General features: G+C 38.7%; 1 protein-coding gene and 1 long non-coding RNA gene across 2 annotated transcripts; both read left to right on the plus strand.

Moving 5' to 3' along the window:
- Positions 1–941: 941 nt before the first annotated feature.
- LOC134335416 (uncharacterized) lies at positions 942–6,885 on the plus strand. The gene is made up of 3 exons (XR_010015593.1): positions 942–980; positions 5,309–5,367; positions 6,839–6,885. It is a non-coding gene; the product is annotated as an uncharacterized LOC134335416 (long non-coding RNA).
- Positions 6,886–6,913: 28 nt separating this feature from the next.
- On the plus strand, positions 6,914–11,605 carry LOC134334924 (interferon-induced very large GTPase 1-like; the record flags this gene model as incomplete). Its single annotated transcript, XM_063017398.1, has 1 exon — positions 6,914–11,605. A coding segment is annotated over one exon (4,692 nt), but the record flags the coding sequence as incomplete, so codon positions are not given.
- Positions 11,606–16,483: the final 4,878 nt, after the last annotated feature.

Raw genomic sequence — 16,483 nt, forward strand, 5'->3', positions numbered from 1 at the left:
GCATTTTCAATATTTTAAGTCGATGCATTGTTTTTAAAACTACTTTTCAATTTCTACGTCACCGGTTGGCAGCATTAAGTCTTAAAAAATGTTGTCTGCAGCAGTCAGACGCCGATTGTGGAGCTTTTAAAGAAAAGCTCAAAGTTTTCCAACCCAAATCATCAAAAGTTTGGTGATAGTTTAAACTGGCACAAAACAAAGAGGTGGTTTGTACACTGTGCAGAACTTTGATGGTACCACAGCGGCACCAGCACCATGTTGCACGTCTATATTGTTTCATTAAGCTTCTTAATCGTGGAATACCGTATTTCTTAGCGAGTTAGTTAGAATCTGGGCTCATTCTGTCATTACTGTACTTTGACTTAATGAGAAAGGAAGGAAGAAGGAAGGAATAATTTCATTTACATGGATCAGTGTAGTACATTTTGGTACATGAATGGCAAATAATGTATTTATACAACTAACATTTCTTTATTTTTTATATTATTATTTTTAAAAATAACATTTAAATTTAAAATATAACACAAAACTCTTAAATGTTAATTGTAAAATTTTAATATTACATATAAACAACATAATTAACTTGTTGCTATTTGGTTGCCATAGTGTAAAATCATAAGGATTGTGTGATTGTGTGACATAAGAATAACCCAAATCAATAATAATAAATAATGAAATAATTCACTCTATTGCAGAAGACAGAAACGTCCACCTAAACCAGCATAAACAACATACACACATGACAATGTATAGAACATGTAACAATTATTTACATCCTCACTGCTGTATTTGTAGGTGTGGTTACAAGTAAGAGGGTAAGTTTGATCTCTCTCTTTCTCTCTCTCTCTGTGTATATGTGTGTGTGTGTGTGTGTGTGTGTGTGTGTATATATATATATATATATGTGTGTGTGTGTGTCTTGTACCAGTTTTTGCTTTCACCTTTGATGAAGGACTGATGAACGATGGCGTTGAATACAGGTAAGATTTAGAATTCTGTTTTAAACAGATTTCAGTTATCTGGTGTAAAATCATCTTTTATTGTTAGATCAAGTCAAACTGAACTGTAATGTGTTGATGTGAATCTACAAACTATAAAACATTCACAATGTTAAACAACAAAAACCATCAAGTACTGATGATCAACCTGATCATAACCTTGATTATTGTAGATCTGTACAACATTATAACACTAACATTATAAATATACCAGTATACAGAGCCGAATCAGGTTAAACCAAGAAGAGACAAAAATAATACAGAAAAAGACATTAGTTTGGTTTCATGTGGCAGTAAACATGATATCTCTTGTGAACTAAAATGGGTTAAAATGGCTAAACAATAAATTACATTAATTACTTTTCATTAATACAAAACACATGCTAGGCAAGCCGTAGCCTAGTGGTTAAGGCACAGGACTAATAATCCAAAGGTTGCTGGTTCAAGCTTCACCACTGCCAGGTTGCTGCTGTTGGGCCCTTGGGCAAGGCCCTTAACCCTCAGTTGCTCAGACTGTATACTGTAACTGTAATGTAAGTCGCTTTGGATAAAGGCGTCTGATAAATGCTGTAAATGTAAATGTAAACACACACAGAAAAGAGTGTCATTGTTGTCATAAAATTTGTCATTATGCATAAGATTGTCGTAGAACTTTTGTTCAACCAACAGGTTGTACAGGAATGGTGACAAAATGTTATATATATTTGTTTAAGGTGTGTAACCTTTATTAGTAAGGGATTGTTTAAGCATTTATGGCTCATGTTACTGTATGATTAGGTCTATCATGTATGAGGTCCTCTGTGTTTATCAGGCCAAAAGCAGGTGCTCAGATTTTTCTTATCCCACAAGAGAATCTCAGTGGCACTGAGGTCTAGACTTAAAATTGACATTTTATCACCTTCATTTATTTCCTTTATTAGCCAAATGAATTTCATTTTGCTGGTGTGCTTGAGATCTTTGTGTTGTCTGACACAATTTGAACCTTACATTTGTCGCAGGAATATTCTTGCATGGACTAAATTCAAGCATTAAGTACCATAACAAGACACTCTGTGGGTTATAGTAAACTTATTCTGCCCCTGTGCTTAAAGCAAGGTCTATAAAGTCATGATTTGACAGGGAATGAATTAAAACATCAATTGCGAGCCAGGACTTTTTATCCAGCATCGACTTAACAAATGCATTTTTTTGACCAGATTGTCACAACTTCAAAAAGTCTCAAAGTGGGGGGAGTGAGTTGTTAGCAACTCGATATTAATGTATATGGAAGTGGAATGTGATTTCCAACAAGCTCAGGGTCAGATGTCCACATACCATATACTGTATATCTCCCAAGTTTAATAGAAAAAACAAGATGCACAAATTTGTTTGTAGTTTAAAAGGCTTGGGGGTCATCAAGGTTTTCAGAGATGTGCCTTAGCTATGATAGTTCACTGATACCATTTTTTGCCCAATGTACTGTTAATCTAATGGTGGATTCATAAATACTAAACTTATCTTAGGTGAGCAGATTTTTAGAGGTTTTAGAAGTTTTAGAAGTCTCAGAGATTAAAAAAAACGTTATAACCTTTTCCAATCTAATATATTTCAGTGCTTTTCTTCCTTATCTTTTTTTCACACAGGGCCAGTTGATAGTAAATATCAATATATAGTAAGTCTGTATATCGATATAACCAGTGTCAATTTCGTTGATGAATGATTTTCGTCATAGTTTTCGTCAACAAACCTTTTTTTCATGACGAAAACGAGACAATGACTAAATAAAAACTACATAAAAGGAAAAAAAACTATGATGAAATGAATCGACACTTTCGTCAACGAATAAAAACGAGACGAAAATGTTTGGCAGGGACGACATCCAATCAGAACTGATTTAGTTTTGTGGAAGGTAGGGACAAGTTAGGAAGAGATCCAATCAGAACTACTTTAGCGTATGTGGAGGGGCGGGACAAGCCGGGTAGCCATCCAATCAGTACTAATCTTTTGCAGTACCGCGTTAAGACCACACTTGCACACATTTGATCTAAACCCGGGAAGACCAGACTAGCCTGTGAACTTTCTTTACTCATGGAACTAAGTTAACTCGACAATGTCAACAGGGAGAAAGATGAGAGCCGATATCTGGACACATTTCTCATTTGACGTTGTGAAAAACAAGACGATGTGTAAACCATGTGTGGCACTGCTGCTTTTACGGTACCCAGTTTTATAAAGAATGTAATATGCAATTTGTTATGAACAATGCATATACTTTTCAGGCAGAGCAGGCCTACTGGTCATTAATATTTTGTTATTGTTATGCTCAATAAGCAAGGTCAGTTAAATAAAGATGTTGTTTGAAATAAGTTAAATTTTAAACTGTTTTTGTTCAAACATTCAAACAATAATAATATTCCATAACTGGTTAAAAATGTTTCATTTTGTGTAAGTGTATATAATGACTTAAATAATTTAAGGGAAGTGATAAAAAAGCATTTACATTTTACACCCTTCATATTTATTTTAGGGCGGCACGGTGGCTAAGTGGGTAACACTGTCGCCTCACAGCAAGAAGGTCCTGGGTTCGAACCCCAGGTGGGGCGGTCCGGGTCCTTTCTGTGAGGAGTTTGCATGTTCTCCCCGTGTCAGCGTGAGTTTCCTCCGGGTGCTCCGGTTTCCTCCCACAGTCCAAAGACGTGCAAGTGAGGTGAACTGAAGATACTAAATTTGTCCATGACTGTGTTCAATATAACCTTGAGAATCGAATAAACTTGTGTAAATGAATAACTACCGTTCCTGTCATGAATGTAACCAATGTGTAAAAACATGACGTTAAAATCCTAATAAACAAACAAATATGTATTTTAGTCGACTGAATCGACTGTAGATTTAGTCGACTATATTCTTATGATAATTAGTCGACTAAAACTAGACTAAAACTAAAACAATTCAGATGACTAAATTATGACTAAAACTAAATTACATTTTAATCAAAAGACTATGACTAAAACTAAATCAAAATTTGCTGTCAAAATTAACACTGGATATAACATGAGTAGGAATATGTAAAATGATGTTATAGTAATTATTTTACATGATCATTGTAGCATGTAACTGTAGCTAGTCTGAGAGATGTAAACATTAAAGCTTTAATCTTATGTTGTGGAAAATAAAGCTTAGCAATGAATTACTTAATTATATAATTAATAGCTAATAATCAATTACGGGGCACCACTGGCATTTTTAAGAAGAAATTACCAGGAAAACCAAATTCATAACATATCAGTCAGTTTTTATTGGGGTAAAGTCTGTTAGAAGATTATTTTAACTCTTCTGAGAGAAATGGACTTCTCTGAAACATGAACTCCATAAACTGAAACTCCATGAAATGACTGTGCCTCCTCTTTTTTAATACACTGAGTGGTTTGTGACATGCAAATGTAGCCAATGGGAGATACACTTTTCTTAAGATTTACCACCTTGACCAGTTGACCACCTGTGGTCAGTAGGTGATGCTAAAAGCTTAGCTGTGTAAAAAAAAAAAAAAAATGACTCCCAGGGGAACATTTGTAAAAGTTAACTCTTAATATCACTAAATAAAAGATAAAAATGTAAATACCAATATGTAGATCAAACAGGTCTAATACACAGAAATTGCTTTGTATCCAGTGAATTGTATACAGGGAACACAATTCTTAACAATATATTAAAATAGAAAGTATACATTAAAGTATCTTTGATTGAATTGACTTAGCTTTTTTCTAAATTATTAGATCATAGCCAAATCCTGATTTAGGTCACTGGAATTCAGATGAGTGTGTGTGTGTGTGTGTGTGTGTGTGTGTGTTTGTTTGTTTTTTGCTGTTGGTCTTTGAATGTCCAGGCTTGTAATTCAGAAGTGAAGAAGGCTTGATTTACATACAGAATGAAGGAAGTAGAATAGGTCTAGTACCAGTATTTGGTGTCTCTTTCCTTCAGAGAGGTTGTAAAAGAAGTTGAGACTTTCATCTTAAGATGAAAAAGCCAGGATCCGAGCTGTGACACTGTTATCCTTGTAAAGTTATAAATGTAGGTGCTGGATGATTGTAAGTGTGGGGAAAGGAGCTTGAGGTTCTTATTTGGGGTTTTAAAAATGTCTGTGAGGATTGAGGATTTTTAAGAATAACCCATGGTTCCTTTAGCAGCATTCTGCTACATTTAATATAAAATGTAATTCAATATTACAGTTCCAAAATAAAACATTTACATCATGATCAGTAAATCTGGAATAAATTTCAAGTAGTTTCAAGTGTTTATTATCTTTATCACATGCTACTTATTTTTATTTACAGAATGTAGCTCTCATCTACAAGAGGCTGAAATTCATCAAGAAACAGCAGAGACAGAAAAAGTAAGCAGTTTTATTCTGCAGTACTGATTTTTGCATTAAATCATTTGAATAATATTTTCTCCTCTTCTAAATGTTAGTTTTTGTTTTAGTATTATTTATAACAGGCTTATACAAGCATAAGAAAAACTAAATCTCACATGAAAAAGACAAAAATCTTTCCATAATTTTTTAAAACATTTTTTTCCAGGAAAGTCGCAACCACTACTTCCACCACTTTGACTTAAAAGTCTTGTAAAATAAATGTATTCAATATTAAAATGCATTTCTTACAACATTACATTATTAGTACTAGTAAGAAATCTTTAAACACTGTTATAATATTGAATGTGGATAGCAATGATCTTACAAGAAACATAAATAAATTAATACAACATTAGGATTGTCACACAGAAATACAAAAATCTATTTTAAAAACGAACTTAATTTAAGAGTTGAACCAGAACACCTAAAAGCCTAAATGGTGTAAAACGTGCCCTCATGCACATGTAGTAAGAGGTGTAAACAGTGTTTTTTGCATTCTTAAATTCATCCTCCTAATGAAGGCTTTGTTTATACAAGCACAAAGTCCATCCAGTGCTGCTGTGTAGGCCTGCTGTACTGGTCATTCAGTGTCAATGTTAATCACTCTTGGTAACCTTAAACATGGGCCCACTGCATGCCTAGTTTCATACCCAAACACTTATTACGTTAATCAAGAGAGACAAGAAAGGTTTTATTGTAATTTCAGCTATATACAAGTACATATTGAAACAAAGCAACGTTCCTCCAGGACCATAGTGCAACATAGAACTAAAAGGGCAAGACAATACAGTACACAGTGTAGTACATGCAGATAGTCAACAGTACAATAAATACAAAAATGCAGTAATCACAAACAAAGATGCAAACTTTACAATTAATGTACAAAATAACTCCGTTTTTAGGACCCAGAGTGGCTGCTATGTGTTAACACGCCACCGTCTTGGAGCCAAAAAAAAAAGAATAGTGTCTGAAACCTGCACAGACAAAACCCCCTTAGATCGTTCGTGTGTTTATCAGCCACCAAGCCATGTTTGGCTTTTTTGCTAGATCACCCTAGCGAAGTTTTGAGCTATTGTGGCTAGTGGATGATCCGTAAGATGCTTCATTATTTACTTTATCTGCCTGTTTCTCTGGTTTTTGCTTTATTTCCCAAAAAATGCCTTCCAATCACATTATATTTTAATAGCAGAAAAGATCACATAAACCAAAACAACTTCAGGTTAACTACAGGTTAAAGCAAAAGAAGAACCTTCTAATACATTTCACCTCCTAGTTTGACACCAGTACTTTCTTCCTTGTGCTGGAAATAGTATTCAATATTCATATTTGAGACCACATTGAGTAACTTCATTCATTTCCTATTTCAAATGTGTATTGTGTAACATAACACTAAATTTTGATCATAATTTAAAAAAGTGTTAAATAATCCAAATATTTTATTGTTTTATAGGACAAAAAGACTGAGCCTGGAGTAGCTGAAACTGGATCAAAATTGGAAGAAAATAAAAAACATTTAATAAAAAACAATAAGCGACTTTTAACCAGACTTCATCTTCTGGAAAAGCAGAAACTAAAAATTGAAACTTCAGATGTTCTTCAACTAACCTCTCTTTTATTACATTGCCAAGAACCTTGTGAAGAAAAAGATCTGGTTCAAACTTTCCTACAAAGGTTGTTAATGATGGATTACAAAGCAAGATACATCACCACCAAAGAAGATCTCACTGCTTTAGACCCTCCCATTCCAGAGACAGATGAGGACGAAGTTGATGAATTTGATGAGCTTTGTAATGATGAAAATGCATCTAATGATGATGAGAATGTAAAAAATCCTATTCATCCCATGGATCTTCAGATGGCGGTGTTCCACTGCTCAGACAGTTTCCTGAAGCAACTAATAGTGACTAAACTCTCTCAGTGTCGGTACGCTCTGCCTCTACTGGTGCCAAATCCATTTACTGGAAAGATCGAGTTTCCTCTGTGGACATTTCGCCAAATTATTAAAAGCTGGAAAACCACTGACACTTCTGGTACCAAGATTACCAAGATCAGTAAAACCCAGCATGTTTATGAAGCAGAAACTCCAATGGTGGTGTTCTTCAGGTTAGGAGACGTGTCTTTTTCCAAGTCTCAGCTGATGAACAGCTTGATCAATGAGAAGCATCAGACGTTCTTCCACAGACACTGTCGTGGCAGCATTAAAAACCGTCTACTGATGGATGGAGTTGTGGAGATTGCTTGGTACTGTCCATCTGGAAAGGAAACTGATCATTTTACTGACTGTGTTGCTTTCTGTAATCTACATGGTGATGCAGAAACCAGTAAAGAACAACTGGATATTCTGACTGAAATGTCGTCTGTAAATGTTGTTCTTTTATCTGATCCTAAAAATGAAAGAAATAAGGAGATGCTACAGAAGCTTCTAAAAGGACCCAAACCACTCATCTGTCTCCTTTCTGAGAATCAATCAGGTGTCAGTAAGATTAAGAAAGGAAATTACAGAATTGGTCTAAAAGACAGAAATCAGTCAGAGGTATCTGAGAACCTCAGAACAACCATCACAGAGTATCTGTCCAAGTCATCTTCAGTTTTTAAACTTGAGGATTTATACAAAAACAATGAGATCAGCAAAGATGAAGATGATCCTGAATGCAGGAAAGGAAAAGAAGCTGCACTAGAGATAATAAAACTACTGGAGGGGAAGGAAATATCCACATTAAAGGAAACACACTTGCCCTGTCAAGGGAAGCTCTGGTATGAGTGGTGTCAGATAAACAAAGACTCACATCGACTTCAAGGAAACAATTTAGAAATGCAAAAGAGTGAAAAACAAACACAAATGAAACAAATCCGTGAACAGCAACAAGACATTGGACAATCAGACTTTATTAAACAAATTATTTCCTCACTGAATTCTTTATCAGGAAATGAAAAATCATTTTTTATTAAATGGCTTGAGGTTCTACTGGACAAACAAACTTCAGATGATCTTTCAAATCTTCAACACAAGTACAATGAAACATGGACAAGGGTTTTAGACCTCAAAAAGAAACATGATAAATCAGGAAAGATGAAGGCTAAGCAAACAGAACTTGAAGAAATATCTGAAAAACTGAACGCAGCAACATTTGGTCTGGAACACATCTTCAGAGAGATGGGTCAAATATATGAGTCAAATAAGAAAACCTCTAAAGAAGAAAGCATCTCCTATCTCCCCAAACTTGCTGCAGAACTCATAAAATCTGGTCTTCCAATGGAGCTGATGGATGGTGATGCTGCTCATGTTCCTCTGATTTGGGTTTTAGCAGTTCTAGATGAACTCATAAAGAAACTGGGAGACCAGAAAGTCTTTGTGCTGTCAGTTCTAGGGATTCAGAGCACAGGAAAATCCACCATGCTGAACGCCATGTTTGGACTCCAGTTTGCTGTCAGTGCTGGAAGGTGCACCAGAGGAGCCTTCATGCAGCTGGTCAGAGTATCAGAGGAGATGAAGGAGCAGCTGAAGTTTGACTACATTCTTATTGTAGATACTGAAGGGCTTCGAGCACTTGAGCTTGCAGGAAAATCCACTCACCATCATGATAATGAACTTGCAACATTTGTTGTAGGTCTTGGAAATCTGACTTTGATCAACATATTTGGTGAGAACCCTGCTGAGATGCATGAGATTCTTCAGATTGTTGTTCAGGCCTTCCTGAGAATGAAGAAGGTCAAACTAAATCCCAGATGTATGTTTGTCCATCAGAATGTTGGTGACATCACAGCTGGAGAGAAGAACATGGAGGGTAAGAGACGTCTACAGGATAAATTGGATGAAATGACAGAATTAGCTGCTAAAGAGGAAGACAGTGACGCTGAGTGCTTCAGTGATGTTATTGCTTTCAATGTACAAGATGATGTTCAGTATTTTGCACAGCTCTGGGAGGGCAGCCCACCAATGGCTCCACCAAACCCCTCATACAGTGAAAATGTTCAGAAGCTAAAGACAGACATTTTCACAAATGCTACCAAATCTCATAGTATGAAACTCTCAGAGTTTAAATCCCGCATCAGTGATCTGTGGAAGGCTCTACTGAACGAGAACTTTGTTTTTAGCTTCAAAAACACACTGGAGATTGCAGTCTACAGGAAACTAGAAACTGAGTTTGGAAAATGGACCTGGTCCCTCAGAAGTGCCATGTTAGAACATGAGGAAAAACTGCACAACACAATTAAAAACAGAAAACTGCAAAAGATTGAGGACAAAGACCTTAATGCTCACATGAAGAAAACCAGAGAAGAAGTGGAGAAATCAATGAAATGTTACTTTGAAAAGGACAAGGACAAAGACATTTTAATTCAGTGGAAAGTGAGATGTGAACAGAGAATTAAACAACTTCTTCAAGATCTTGTCAAAAATGCAAAAACAAATCTGAATAATTTAATTCAACAGCAAAAAGCTCGAGAAGCTTTTGATCACAAAAAGACAGAGTATGATGAAAAGCTCTTCACTATGAGTAAAGCACTTGCTCTACAACTAAAAAGCACAGAAACTGATGAACGAGTCCTCAGACAGGAATTTGATAAAGTGTGGAACAAATGGGTCTCTGATCTAACACAAGACACACCTGTAGAGAAACCTTTTGATTTTTGGGAGGATGTGATACAGATTCTATCTGAAGGTAATGAACAAGCTGCTGTGTATGAGCGAAGATCTCAGGAATATTACACAAAGATACACAGACTGGGTGATTGTTCATGGTACATTGTAAAGAAATCAAGGCTAAAGCAAGGTTTTGATTATGTTAAGTCTGTATTTACACAAAATGAAATGATTCCCTTTGAAGTAGAGGTATCAGTGAGGAACCTAATCAACAAGGTCATCCAAGAATCTGAGCACTTAATCAAGAAGATCTGCTGCAAAATTACAGGACAGGGTTACAAAAACAGCTACATTCAGGAAATAACTGACCAGGTCAAACACATAGTGGAGAAATATCACAGTGAGAACAAGAAAATAAAGCTGAAGAAGGAATTCACTCTGGATCTCTGTCTTCATGTGTGTCACCTTGCAGATTCCAAATTCATCAAGATCCACCAACAGTTCAGAGATGAAAATGATGTAAAATTGTACCTGGAAAAGCAGAAACTACAATATTACAGCATCTTCCAAAACTACTGCAGAAAAGCAACAACCACAACAGTATTTGGTGAACTTGTCTACAACAATCTTGTACCAGCCATCCTGGAAGCAGCCTACAATAAAACTGCTATTGATCTGTCAACACAGATGAGATCAGACATGCCAGAATTTAATGGTAACAGGTCACAGCTTGAGAAACATATCCTGAAATCTCTGGCAGAGCAGGAAAACTTTGAGAAGTACATGGAGTACATCCACCGTCCTAAGAAACACTTTGAACAGTTTATTACAGAAAATGTTGATAAATACATCACTGAAAATAACAGCAAGGTTCTGAATCTTCTCAAAGGAAATCTGAAACACAAAGAGCAGAAAGTGATGAACGCTCTAAACATCACAACTGAAGAAGTGAAGAACAGCAGTGGTGATGCAAACATGTGGCTGAGAAGTTTGAAGAATTCACTAACAGATGAGCTGAGCTTAAAAGAAATAACCTGCACTGGTCTAGAGGAAATTACAGATTTAGATTATCTTCAGCAGTTTGTGTGTGAAGGTCTCACAAAGATGATGTCAGAACAACATAAAAGCTTCAACAGTGTAACAGACATCAACATGGAGAAGTTCAGGAAGAAACCAGATGAGATTCTGATTGAACATCTCTGTCAGTGCTGCTGGGTTCAGTGTCCATTCTGTAAAGCCATCTGCACCAACACAATGGAGGATCATGATGGAGATCACAGTGTCCCCTTCCACAGAGTAGATGGAATTAATGGATGGTACTACAGAGATACAACAAATCTTGCAAACAGTTTCTGTACAACTGCAGTACAAAGTGATAGATGCTTTTACCCCTGTCATGATTCAGATGTGTCAGTACCCTACAAAATCTACAGAACAGCAGGTGAAGAATATGCGAAGTGGAGCATCACTCCTGATAATTCAGAGCTCCCATACTGGAAGTGGTTTGTGTGCAGATTCCAAACAGACCTGGAAAAGTACTATGGTAAAACATTCCAGGGATTCGGAGAGATTCCCACTGGATGGAGAAACTACTCAAAAACACAAGCTATAGAGAGTTTGGATGAATACATCTAAATAATTTCATTCTGTGCCTTCAGTTTCATTTACATTACATTTACATTTTCAGCATTTAGCAGACGCTTTTATCCAAAGTGACTTAAAGTACTGTCACAGTATTCTGTCTAAGCAATTAAGGGTTAAGGGCCTTGCTCAAGGGCCCAACAGTGTCAACCTGGCAGTGGTGGGGCTTGAACCAGCAGCCTGTGGATTACTCATCCAGTACCTTAATTACTAGTCCACAACTGACCCAGTTTAATTTTCATTATTAAAACTAAACAACAAACTAAGTGAAATAATACATAAAAGAAAAATATGGGGAGGGGGGACTTGATACATTGATGAACTCCAGTGAAAATTATTTTGAAGTTCTTTAGAATAGAATGCCTTTATTGTCATTGCACAGTCCACAACGAAATTTTTTGAGCATCTACTTGATGGTACATGTACACACAGACATACAGTGTATCACAAAAGTGAGTACACCCCTCACATTTCTGCAAATATTTCATTATATCTTTTCATGGGACAACACTATAGACATGAAACTTGGATATAACTTAGAGTAGTCAGTGTACAGCTTGTATAGCAGTGTAGATTTACTGTCTTCTGAAAATAACTCAACACACAGCCATTAATGTCTAAATAGCTGGCAACATAAGTGAGTACACCCCACAGTGAACATGTCCAAATTGGGCCCAAATGTGTCGTTGTCCCTCCCTGGTGTCATGTGTCAAGGTCCCAGGTGTAAATGGGGAGCAGGGCTGTTAAATTTGGTGTTTTGGGTACAATTCTCTCATACTGGCCACTGGATATTCAACATGGCACCTCATGGCAAAGAACTCTCTGAGGATGTGAGAAATAGAATTGTTGCTCTCCACAAAGATGGCCTGGGCTATAAGAAGATTGCTAACACCCTGAAACTGAGCTACAGCATGGTGGCCAAGGTCATACAGCGGTTTTCCAGGACAGGTTTCACTCGGAACAGGCTTCGCCAGGGTCGACCAAAGAAGTTGAGTCCACGTGTTCGGCGTCATATCCAGAGGTTGGCTTTAAAAAATAGACACATGAGTGCTGCCAGCATTGCTGCAGAGGTTGAAGATGTGGGAGGTCAGCCTGTCAGTGCTCAGACCATACGTCGCACACTGCATCAACTCGGTCTGCATGGTCGTCATCCCAGAAGGAAGCTGACGCACAAGAAAGCCAGCAAACAGTTTGCTGAAAACAAGCAGTCCAAGAACATGGATTACTGGAATGCCCTGTGGTCTGACGAGACCAAGATAAACTTGTTTGGCTCAGATGGTGTCCAGCATGTGTGGCGGCGCCCTGGTGAGAAGTACCAAGACAACTGTATCTTGCCTACAGTCAAGCATGGTGGTGGTAGCATCATGGTCTTGAGCTGCATGAGTGTTGCTGGCACTGGGGAGCTGCGGTTCATTGAGGGAAACATGAATTCCAACATGTACTGTGACATTCTGAAACAGAGCATGATCCCCTCCCTTCGAAAACTGGGCCTCATGGCAGTTTTCCAACAGGATAACGACCCCAAACACAACCTCCAAGATGACAACTGCCTTGCTGAGGAAGCTGAAGGTAAAGGTGATGGACTAAACCCAATTGAGCACCTGTGGCACATCCTCAAGTGGAAGGTGGAGGAGTTCAAGGTGTCTAACATCCACCAGCTCCGTGATGTCATCATGGAGGAGTGGAAGAGGATTCCAGTAGCAACCTGTGCAGCTCTGGTGAATTCCATGCCCAGGAGGGTTAAGGCAGTGCTGGATAATAATGGTGGTCACACAAAATATTGACACTTTGGGCACAATTTCGACATGTTCACTGTGGGGTGTACTCACTTATGTTGCAGCTATTTAGACATTAATGGCTGTGTGTTGAGTTATTTTCAGAAGACAGTAAATCTACACTGCTATACAAGTTGTACACTGACTAAGTTATATCCAAGTTTTATTTCTATAGTGTTGTCCCATGAAAAGATATAATAATAAAATATTTGCAGAAATGTGAGGGGTGTACTCACTTTTGTGATACACTGTATATATATACACACACATCTATTTACAAATAAACATATACACATCTAGATACAAAAATACTCGTGTGGTTTTAAGAACTTTACAGAAAAAAAGAAGAAGGTTATTGCACAGTCCCTATGAATTGCACATTATTTCCTAGGATGTAAAGTTTGATAGTTTAGTGTTTTTATGGCAGAGGGGTAAAAGCTTTTCAGGAGTCTGGAAGTACGGGCCTTGATACTCCTATAGCGCCTACCAGAGGGCAGCAAGGAGAACAGGTTGCAAGAAGGGTGAAATGAGTCTTTAATTATGTTTGTGGCCCGACGCGGGCATCGGGTTCTGTAAATGTTCTCTAGTGAAGGCAGCTCAGTGTTAATGGTTCTCTGAGCTGATTTGATGACCCTCTGAAGAGCCTTCTTGTCAGCCTGCCATGGGTGAGTGTGCTTTCCACAGTGCTGCGATAGAAGGACACCTGTAGCTGTTTGGACTGGTTGGCTTTTCTTAGTGTCCTTAAAAAGTAGAGTCGCTTCTGTGCTTTTTTCACTAGAGAGGTGGTGTTGGTAGTCTATGTGAGGTCCTGGGAGATGTGTGTGCCTAGGAATTTGAAATTAGACACTCTCTCTACTGTGTTTCCTCCAATGTATAAGGGAGTAGGTTCCTCTCTCTATCTCCTGAAGCAGATGACCATCTCTTTTGTTTTAGAGGTGTTGAGTGCCAGGTTGTTGATGGAGCACCATTCAGACAGTTTGAGGACTTCTTCCCTGTAGGCAGACTCATCTCCATTCTGTATTAGTCCAATTACAGTGGTGTCATCTGCAAACTTGATGATTGAATTTGTACTGTGGGTTGGTGTACAGTCGTGGGTGTAGAGGGAGTAAAGAAGAGGGCTCAGCACACAGCCCTGTGGAACTCCAGTACTCAGTGTCAGAACAGGGGAGAGATGGGCCCCCATCCTAAGAGACTGTGGGCGGTTTGTTAAAAAGTCCTTAATCCACCTACATGTGTGCTGACTGACACCCAGGTTTAGCAGCTTGGATACCAGTCTGCTGGGAATAACTGTATTAAACGCCGAGCTGAAATCCACGAACAGCATCCTCACATATGTTCCCTGATGTTCCAGGTGAGTCAGTGCCACATGGAGAGCAGTGTTGATGGCGTCTTCTGTTGACCTGTTGCCTTTGTAGGCAAACTGATGTTGGTCCAGGGTGGGTGGGAGTGAAGACTGTATGTGCTTCAGAACCAGTCTTTCAAAGCACTTCATCACCGTGGAGGTGAGAGCCACCGGTCTGAAGTCGTTCAGGTTGTTGATTGTGGCTTTCTTTGGAAGAGGCACAATGGTGGCAGACTTGAAACATTTGGGGACAGTGCAGTGGGACAAAGAGAGGTTGAAGATGTTTTTGAACACCTCTGCCAGCTGATATGCACAGTCCTTAAGTACCCTCCCTGAAATTCCGTCTGGGCCGGTCGCTTTCCTGGGGTTGACACTGCGGAGCACTCTCCTGACATCCTCTGTACTCACAGTAAGTGCTAGGCTGTCAACAGTTTGCAGTGGTGCTGTCCTGTTCTCTGCTTCCTCCACTGCATCCACCTCAAAGCGTGCAAATAAATAATTCAGTTTCTCCACTAGTGAGTCACTGCTACTGGTGGTGATTGTGTTTTTATTGCCTTTGTAGTTTGTGAGGTGGTGGATGCCTTCCCATGCATGCCAGGGGTTGCCATCACTGAAATGGCCCTCAATCTTCAGCCTGTAGGCTGCTTTTGCGTCTTTGATGGCTCTCTTCAGGTTGGACCTGGCAGTGCTGTAAAGTTCGCCATTTCCTGACCTGAAGGCTGTGTTGCGGTCCCTCAGTCGGCACTTAACCTCCCTGGTCATCCATGGCTTGTTGTTCGGAAAGCATCTGATGCGCTTGTCAACAGTGACATTATCCACACAAGACTGTATGTAAAACAGGACAGTGGATGTGTATATTCCTCTATGTTTTCTTGTGCAAATAGGTCCCAGTGCTCAAAACAGTCCTGGAGTTGAATGGAAGCTCCTTCTGGCCAGATCTTGATGGTTTTCACAGAAGGCTTTGCTCTGCTGATGATGGGTCTGTATGCAGGTGTGAGAAAGAGTGATAGGTGATCAGACGTGCTTAGGTGGGGGAGGCTGGAGACTTTGTATCCCTCCTTGATGTTACTGTAAACATGGTCCAATGTATTTCTGCCCCTGGTGGCACATGTCACATATTGGTAGAATTTGGGAAGGACAGTTTTCAAATTAGCTTGATTGAAGTCTCCTGCTATGATGAAAATCCCTTCAGGGTGAGCAGACTGCAGTGTGTTGATTGTTCTAAGCAGTGTACTTAATGCTATCTTGGTGTTAGCACTTGGAGGAATATACACAGCAATGACAATGACGATGGTGAACTCTCACGGCAGATAAAAGGGTCGGCATTTTGCTGTAATGTACTCCAAATCAGGCGAGCAATGCTTCTCTATGATGGTAACATTCGTGCACCACCGATTATTAGAGTAAATACATAGCCCTCCCCCTCTGCTCTTACCGGAGTTTTTATTCCTGTTGCTTCAGTGAGCTGTGCGTCCCACTAGTGCGATAGCTTCGTCGGGAATCTTGGAGTGAAGCCAGGTCTCAGTTATTATCATTAGCGAGCAGTTCTGCACAGATTTGCAGTGCTCCAGGTTTTTTCTTTGTGGGGTTCTTCTCATGTCTGTGTGGATTCCTCTGGGTGCTTCAGTTTTTTCCTACAAGTTTAAAGACATGCAGTCAAGCCAACCTGAGCTACTAAACTTGCTTTATGTGTCTCTCTGTAGTGTATCTGCATAAAATCTTTGTCCTTCTTTGAGGTAATGTGGAGATTTATAA

The sequence above is a fragment of the Trichomycterus rosablanca genome, chromosome 2 (assembly GCF_030014385.1).
Source record: "Trichomycterus rosablanca isolate fTriRos1 chromosome 2, fTriRos1.hap1, whole genome shotgun sequence".
Lineage (NCBI taxonomy): Eukaryota > Metazoa > Chordata > Actinopteri > Siluriformes > Trichomycteridae > Trichomycterus > Trichomycterus rosablanca.